Genomic DNA, 9,362 nt, shown 5'->3' with positions numbered 1-9,362 from the left:
TGCGAATAATGTCCCAACTTAGACACCAACGGCCCTTCAACTCAGAATTGAGCAACGTCTCTTCATTGCACTCTGGTCTGAAATGTCACAGGTCGAGCATGACGCGTTGATGCGGAGACTGGCTTTTCTCTTCAAATCCACGGTTGGACTCCTGTGAAGATGACCATCCAGGAACGACAACCCTCGTGTCATCTCAGCCGGGTGTTGCTCTGAGTACATCACTCGGCATCCTCCTGCTCACCACCACCACCATCATCATCACCGTCGTCGTCATCATCGTCGTCGCAGTGAAGAGCGTGCCCCTTGGGCGCGCAATCATGCTCCTCGCCACGTTGAGAGAACCCCACAGCCTCTCCCACGGCAAGGGCTCAAGATGAGCGAGTCTCGGCACGGCTTTGTGCTGCTGCTGCTGCTGATTACGATGCCGTCAACACTGCCACCGTGCGCGGCAATGGATTTATCGACGTTTGGACGAGTCGACATCGTCAAGGATGAACGCGGCGCACAAGTCCTCTCGGCGTTTTCGTCCGCTACCGCCGGTGCCCACAAAACATATTCCTCGTCTACATCATCATCTGCTGCCGCTGCCGCGTCCGCTCCATCGGAGAGCCAACGACTCCTGCAAAAGGACCTCGAGACGCGGCTGCTGGAAGTGTTCGGCCTCAAGAGGCGACCGAGGCCTAGGCCAGGCGTGGCGGTATCCCAGTACCTCATGGACGTCTACCGCCTCCTGCAGACCGCCGCGCTGGGGCCGACCGGCCCGGGGGGGTCCCAAGCAGCGTCCGCGTCAGAGTTGGAATCCGATTTAGGGTTCGCGGAGCGAGCGTCGGCCAAGGCCAACACAGTGAGGGGCTTCCACCACGAAGGTAAAGGGGGAGGGGGGGGTGGTTATTGGGGGTCCGAGGGTAATGTGACCGGGGAGGTGGAAAAGCACGGCCGGTGGCAGCAGTGTGAGATGTATTTTAACGACGGCCAATATCACGTAACGCACGTGCAGGAGTAATGCACGGCGGTGTTGGAAGTGGGTTTGAAGGGCTGCCGGACAGCTGTTATCTTGCGCATTTTGTTAAAAATATATATATCTTTTTTGTTGCATATAAGAAAAGGGAAATTCAAACATTTTTGTGAAAAAGAACCTAATTATGTATCATGTACAATATTAATATATGTGTATATCAGAAGGTCTCTCTTGCAAAAGTATACGATTTGGGTAACATAACAGAAAGGTCTTCTTGGTTCTTTCGGTAAAGTCACGTAGAAGGGAAGTAATAAAATAATAAAAATAAAACATAATTAAACAATTCTAACCACGTTTCGGCCACAACGCAAGCAGCCGTCCTCAGGTGAAAAGCAGGTCTGTCGAGGCGACAGCGTCTGAATGAAACAGCACACGTGCTTGGAGCATATATATAAGACTTTGCTTTGGTGGAGACATAAGAGACCCTAAAGAGGCAGAGGTGGTCTCATGCGGAATAAAATAGTGTCATTTCACGTTCGAGGTCTGCGGAATCGGACATCGGAGGTTTATTTCCCCGAGTAAAGTCCGTGGAGCCGTATCGCTCTTTTTCAAAGGTGACTCGGCCAGCGTGCAAAAGTACACTCACTCTGCGAGTATCAGCACGATGCAAGAAAGTATAATATTGAATTTTCAAACACGTCAGGTATGTTTGTTGTACGCTACGTATGTTGAAATTATTTTGCGCCGTATGTAGCCCACCGTCCTAATCGTAGGTGCGGGGAAGGACTAACAAACTAAACACAAAAAGCAGTTCTAAAGAAATGAGTTTTGCAGTGTTAAAACTACCAAACAATATTTAATATATATTTTTTATAGAGTATTGATCAACATAGCAACAATGACAACTCGACTGTTGCATCAATATTTGAGCGGGAGTCAATAGTATTGGCAATGTGATGATTACAAATATTCCCAAAGAACAATGGGCCAAAAATGGGCCTTTATTATTCTTAGCCGCGTATATAGCTGTAGAATTATAGAATAAATATAACAGAATTAGCAATTAAAGAATGATACCCGAGTACTTTGAATATCCTTTCCTTGAAACGTGTCAGCCACCTCTGTGTAATTTATATATAACAAGCGGCAGGGTATAATGTGTGTGTGTACTTTACACACACGCATCAACGCATTGATCATGGTGTACTCGTATATCAAGACATACACAGTGTGAAATCACCTTCAACTAGAAAGGCAATGTCCTCCCGTACGTATAATCTACACCATGTAAAACACATCGAGATAACGGATCTATCGATGGGTGACACACCTCAGTGCTAGACAATGAACACTTGGTGCAGTGTTGTCCCCAACGCCTATTCAACGCAGAGCACCTCCGATTAGCCCGGTTTGGCTACGTACGGTGCGAAAGAAGTTCAACGCACTCTTCGGTTCTTTTGGTGAAGTCCCGTAGGTAGAAATAGAATAAAATAAATCACGACGTTTCGATCGCAACACAAGCGGCCGTCATCAGGCGGAACCGATACAGCAGGACAACATCGCGATCGAAACGTCGTGATTTATTTTATTCTATTTCTACCCACGTGACTTTACCGAAAGAACCAAAGAGTATGGATTCCTGCAGTCACGAAAGCTTCAAATCAAGTTCAACGTACATACGTTATAATCAATCGCTGAGACGAAGGCCGCCTCCCTCCCCACGCTTTGTCGGTCATTCGCGAGGTTTGTTGTGAGCATGCCTCACCACGCAACAGGTCTCTGGCGACAGAGAATCCCATAGCAGAGCTCATGAATAAGGGGGGGGGGGGGGTCCCCCCGATTTGTATCCTCCCCGGGGCCTCTAGGGTCCCCTGGTCAGTGCAGGTTGATGTCGGGAGGGATTTGGGGCGTGGGTTGTAGGGTCGGTTTAGAAATCACTCGCCACTGATAATAGTCGCGTCCGACAATTGAACGCGGGTGCCAGATGTTCATACTGGAAAGCGCTAACCACTGCGCCACCGCTCCACCCCCACGATGCTGTAATGTTAGAGGAATACATGTTTTTGTTGTTGCAAATTTCGAAGCTCGAAATAGTGGTGCGTGCTGGTAAAGTAGGGGTTAGCAACTCACGACAAGACTGCACGCTCAAGACACTCGCCTGCAGGGATAGCGAGGTGCCTGTAAGCAGTACAGAAAGCAGGTTTCAGATCTTGATGTGTGGAGTTGGAATCTTGTTTTCTCTTCTTTTCCCGACATGATAAGGTTGGTGATGGTCATTCGGGTGGAATGAAAGTGCTGCTGCTGATACTACTTCTGTTACTCCTGCTACTGATGATGATTAGGATCATAATCATTGATTAAGAACGCTGCTGATGGTTAAAAGAATGCTGCTGATGATGGTGATATGGTTATGCTGCTGATTGTGCTTTGGCAATGCTACCGATGCTGATGCCGGATTAAAAATAATCTTATTGTTGTTGCTGATTATGGGGGTGATAACGATGTCCATTAATTGGATACTCTAGCCGTTTTAATAACGGATGATGCCAGATTGAGCTACTGCTGATGCTGATGATATAAAAAAACGAAAACGAGAGGATTGAGATTGCTGCCGTGTCTGCGAATGCCAATTATAACGATGGTGATTGTGGCGGTGGTGATGATGATGGTGGCGGAGTTGGGAATGAACGCTGTTGCTGCTACTGATGTTGCTGCTGCTGCAGATGATGATGATGGTGTGGACAGTGGTGCAAGTTGTGGCAAGTGCGTGTTCGTTGCATCTGCCGATGAGCAAACCCGTCATGCTGAGCGCAGGGCAGTCTGGGATTCATTACAGCTGGAGCTGTCCGGGGCTGAGCGCTGGAAAATATTCCCACGCACGAAATGTGTCCATGAGAAAGTCGAATTAAAAATATCGGATATTACTAAATGTACGTGGCGTCTATAGCGGCATCTAGTGGTGTGAGAGGTCACGTGTATGATCCACCGCTAAATGAGGGCCTCACCGCGCCGTTTGGGTCATCAAGGTTATTTGACCATACTTCACCACGCTGGTCAGTGCCGATTGGTGAAGGCGGGGTAGCTTAGACGGGGGGGGGGGGGGGGGCACAGAAGTACAGTGCAGCAACTGATTATCGTTGCACTGCCCTCTGATGCCCACCACAAATCTACAGCGAAAATCACTCGCCACGGACGCAAGCACTGGTGGGGAATCGAACTCGGATCACCGGAGTTCATTGTACCAGGGCGCTAGTCACTTGCGCCACCGCTCATCGACCCGTTTGCGAACTTTGCCTTTTAAAAGGAGCCGTCACAAACGCGTAACTAAACACGACCACGCGAAACATTTTTTTTTACATCCAGGATATGCAACAAATTACTTTACGAGTTCAATTGTCTTTAACTCAAAACATTGTGAGCGGTTCCAGAAAACTGTCGGTTCAAATGAGTGCGCCAAAATGATGATACTAATGCCGTGAGAATGCTGATGTGCGTTAAAATGTTGCTTCTGCTGCTGCTGATGATGATGATAATAAGGACGCACGGATGATGATGCTTCTGCTATTGCCAATGATGATTGTATCATGATGATGATGATTTGAGAATGCCGCTTCAGCTGCTGATAGTGACAATGATGCTTTTGGGCATGAAAAATATAAACAGAGTAATTGTGAGTGGGTATCGGATAGACACAAGCGGGCCCAATTCATTGGCCATGTTGCTCCTTTCGTAATGTACACATGCAGCCCTTTTGTTAATCCACTGCTGGATGAGGGCTGGATAGTTGAGGGCCCTCCACGTCATAGCTGGTCGCATGGTGGAGGGTTTTTTGACCATACTTCACCATGCTGGCCCTTTATAATATAGAAATAACATTCAAGAGTCAACCAAGTGTACCATCACTCACACGAGCAATTTGTGACGCACGTATTTCTCCATTGGCAGCCCTTAACCGATTACAAGTCCATATTCCCATGACGGGGACCAGTATATCTAAAAAAACACCCACAATTCACTTCTCACAAAGTGGTATTTGCCCATTTTATCGACCTGCAAGGACGGATAGGCGAAGTGGACATGCGACGTTTCGAAGGTTTCACTGCCCCTCCAGCCAACGCGAATAATTAGGAGTTTCAGATAATAGGATTGCGGAATAATAGAGCCGCGGATAAGAGGAGTTCTGTATGTGGAAAATAAGGTTTCACGTTTACTCCCTGCATGTAATTAACATTTCATTATATTGCCTTGTCCACTAGAGGACGCTGTTTTCATTGGCAGAGTACAACCACAGCATGCAGGAGTGAAGTCTTATAAAAGCCAACATTTTCCCCACGTTCTATTATTCAGACACAGTAACGCCCGTGCAACTGTCAAGTCTAATGAATGGGACCTTATTGTTGTTGTTGTTGTTGTTTAAAGGCGGCTGGCCCGGTGCTATGCAATACATATCTACAATGAAGCAAACGCGTCGATTCGCGCTTGAGTTGTGTTGAATAAATAGCCGGGCCTCTGTGTGAACAGCCTCTGTCTGATGCATATTAAAACCCGTTGAAAGACGTGCCTTCACAGCTATAGACCATTGACATGTCCAACAAAAAGAAGTTTGTCATTTAAAAAAACACGTTTAAAGCTACAGGCGGAGGTCTACAGCGAGCTGTGTGTCAAAGTGCATGCATCTGTACAACGCGGATACAATGTAGTGTCTGCATAATATATGTCCTTTCCATACGTACAGCGGTGAGCATGTGCATGTTAGAGTGCTTTTGTCAATCCACTGCTGGATGAGGGCCTGTTTACGTTGTGTGGGTTATCTGAATGTGCTTGATGATGGCATGGGGGGCATCGATGTGGGAGCATAGAAGCACAGTACAACAAAGCATGTTGCTGCACTGCTCCCTCGTATATAAGTCCAAAAGTCAGGACACATAGGGTTATTATACTTAGGTGAACAAATCACATAGGGTTATTTTAGTGATTTTAGCAAATGTTCAAACTGACTTCCGTTAAAATGTACGCACGCATATACATGCGTTCTCTTTCAAATTAATTTGTGACTTTATTCGGTACATGTTCTTACCATTTGAAATGTAATTTCAATATAGATAAAACATCAACTTCTAAAATGTACTATTAAAATATTTTAATGCCAGTGTCAATATATGTATTATACCTAATGTGTTCTGACTTTTGGGTTATGCCGGGTCTTCAGGTTTTCCCCTCCACATTTAGAAACATGCGGTTAGAGTATTTGGCTGCTATACATTTCCACATTCTAAGCCACTTCGTTGAGCTATCATTTGTGGGCAGGTCGCTTCTGAAAAAGAGCTAGAGAGCTCAGTGAGCCTGACCTGGTAAAACATATCTATATATATCTCTATATATATGTGTGTTCTTTGAATGCATGTCATCAGTTTCAACATGCCGATTACACAGGCACATGAACCTGGCACACAACTGTGATTCTAATCAAATCTCATTTTATTTTTTTAAAGTACGCATTCACTTCACGTAGTTTAAGCAACGGTGATGGAAGAGAATGATTTTGATCGAAGGTGCATGCAAGGATTGAGGAATGAGTGACCGTGATAGAGGGATACTTAGGGATCACGAAGGAGTAGGGGTGGGATGGGACAGAGTGGAGGGATGAAGGTTAGGAAGAAATTGGCCAAGAGAGAAGCTGTAAGCTGAGCATCAGTGACAAGTGGCATCAGACTTTGCCCTGGGCCTTCCCTAGATTGACTCAGCCTTCAACGAGCACCTAATTCAATGTGTAGAGGCATCAGTACTGGGGAAACAAAGGTGGCCGGGCCTGATGCTAACCACACCACACACTCATGTGTGGTGCTGGCCTCTTTTTGAAGTGCTTGCTAACAGGACTTTCTCCAACAATCTTGATGGCAACACAGGGAATCTTTGTCTTCGTGTGTGTGTGTGTGCATCTACACCTCTGTGTATGTAGTCCAAGCAATATATGCAAAAATATTGATTTATATTTTTCTTAAAAATCTGTAAATATCACTGTCTTATGATTCCAGTTTTCTCAGGTTCCATTTCTGACCATCAACGACACCAGTGGCAATTGGATTCTGAACTTAGCCGCCACTCGGCAGACTGGGCACTCACAGTGAGCACGTCTCCCCACTGCCAAGAATGTCCTGTCCACTTTTCGTCCAAGTCTCACTTCTCTTTCCAGGTGTTTCCTGGCCACACGGCTTCATCAAAGCCTCCCCTATGCTTTGCACTCCCATCGTGATTTTGTATTGTATGTTGTTGTAGTAACTTTCTGACCCCCCCCCCCCACCCCTACTGGACATTTGTGGGGGGAAAAGAGCTCTATAACTCATCGGATTCCTCAAACATCAATACAAATTCTGATTCTGAAAACAACAACAACAACGACTGACCCAGTGATCCCATCCCACGTGCGCACGAGCAGATTCATTGGAGGAGCAGCCGTACCGCGGCGAATCGGCGGCGGCGGCAGCGGCGTCGTCATCGTCGTCCCACCACCACCACCAACACCACCACCTGGTCTTCGACCTGTCCAGCCTCCCCGCCGACGAGTGGGTGCACGCTGCCGAGCTGCGCCTCCACCGGGCCCGGCTGCGGCCCCAGCGGCGCGCGGGCCGCCCGCTCCGCGTCAACGTCTACGAGGCGGCGGCGACGACGACGCCGCTCCTCGACTCGCGGCTCGTGCACGACAACGCCACGCGCTGGGAGAGCTTCGACGTGAGCGCCGCCCTCCAGCGACGGGCGCTCGGCGGGCGGCCCGGCTCCAGCCTCGGCCTCCTCGTCGAGCTGCTGCCGACCCCCGGGGAGGACGCGGCCGACGGCGTCGACGGCGGCGACGGCGGCGGCGGCAACGCCGGCCACGTGCGCGCGAGCCGGGCGGCCGCGCCGCCGCGTGTCCGTTCGCCCGAGGACCTCGACTCGTGGCCACGGCTCAGGCCGCTGCTCGTCACCTACGGCCACGACGGGAGGGGCGGCCGAACGTTGGGCGAGGCGAGGGCGAGGTCCCGGCGGGCGTCGGGGAGGCACGCGGGCGGCCGGCGGCCGCGCGTGCTCTGCCAGCGCCAGCCGCTCTACGTGGACTTCCGCGAGGTCGGCTGGGACGACTGGATCGTCGCGCCGCCGGGCTACAACGCCTACTTCTGCCAGGGCGAGTGCCCCTTCCCGCTCGCCGACCACCTCAACTCGACGAACCACGCCATCGTGCAGACGCTCGTCAACTCGGTGAACGCGAGCATCCCGCGCGCGTGCTGCGTGCCCACCGAGCTGAGCCCCATTTCCATGCTCTACATGGACGAGTATGAGAAGGTGGTGCTCAAGAACTACCAGGACATGGTGGTGGAGGGCTGCGGCTGCCGTTGACTCCCTGCCGGTGGTGCGAACGTCGGTGCTTGCGAGTGGCCGTGAAGGTTTTGTCGCGGTGAACCTTTGCCAGATCGAGTGAACGCAGAGCCTCGTCGAGTGTGAAGATGCAGATGATGGCCCAGTGCTTGCAGAGGCTCTGAACGCCAGCGAGGGAGCGCTATGCTGGCCCCGCTGGCATTCTGGAAACAAGTCCAGGTTTCTCTTCCACCCACCGTGATCAAACCAGTTTCTCAGGCATAGTAAGTAAGTTGACAGTCTCTGCAAATTCACCAATGAATTCAAAAACAATCCATCGCATTGGATGAAGTGCTTCGCATAATTCCGAATATTACAACTTCTGAGAACTGAAAACGTCCAGTTGTGTTGCCTTGTAACGACGAACGCACACTGTGTGCTCCACAAGGAGTGGACAGGAGGCAACCGGACCGACCACAGAAGTAGTTCTACGACATCATTTTCCGCGACCCATTACAAGACCACACTGCTCATTTTGAGCTTTTCCCTTTTTTCGTTTTGGTCTCTAACATGACATAGACAGCGCAACTAAAATATATTCTGTATATTTATATAAACAAAATATTCCAAAAATATTAAAAGTATGAAGCTGAAAGTATTCGAGAATGATCTTCGTATGAAGGAGTTTGTTGAGAGTGCAGTGCCTTTGTAGGGAGAACTTTTGAATCCAGCTCACAAACTTTTTGTCAGGCAAAGGTGGTGCACACCTCACTGCTTTAGACAGGGAGGTGGTGGCGGGGGTTGGTGGCTCACCCAGGGACGCTAGCATACGTGGGTCATCCACCTGCAGGTCTGTGGCAATACCGGTCGAATGCAGTACAGCAAGTAGGTCGTGGACCTAACTTCGCGGATTCTTGCCTGTTACCTCCTCATGTACAGGTGTATTGTCTGGGTGCTGTGGTTTCTTCTCACACACAATATACTTTTAAAAAAGATTATTTGAATACATTCCCAAAAATAACCTTTTTGAAAAGGGGCCTTGAGACTCAGTGACGTGTGCTTGGATAATGAAACT

At 49.0% G+C, this 9,362-nt stretch overlaps 1 protein-coding gene across 1 annotated transcript; it reads left to right on the top strand.

Moving 5' to 3' along the window:
• The first annotated feature begins 373 nt into the window (after positions 1–373).
• On the top strand, positions 374–8,329 carry LOC144944118 (bone morphogenetic protein 2-like). The gene is made up of 2 exons (XM_078872193.1): positions 374–866; positions 7,395–8,329. Exons 1-2 carry the CDS (start codon positions 374–376, stop codon positions 8,327–8,329), a joined length of 1,428 nt encoding a protein of 475 aa, XP_078728319.1.
• Positions 8,330–9,362: the final 1,033 nt, after the last annotated feature.

Source organism: Lampetra fluviatilis, chromosome 33 (assembly GCF_964198595.1).
Source record: "Lampetra fluviatilis chromosome 33, kcLamFluv1.1, whole genome shotgun sequence".
Lineage (NCBI taxonomy): Eukaryota > Metazoa > Chordata > Hyperoartia > Petromyzontiformes > Petromyzontidae > Lampetra > Lampetra fluviatilis.
This window is presented reverse-complemented; position numbering and strand designations above follow the sequence as displayed.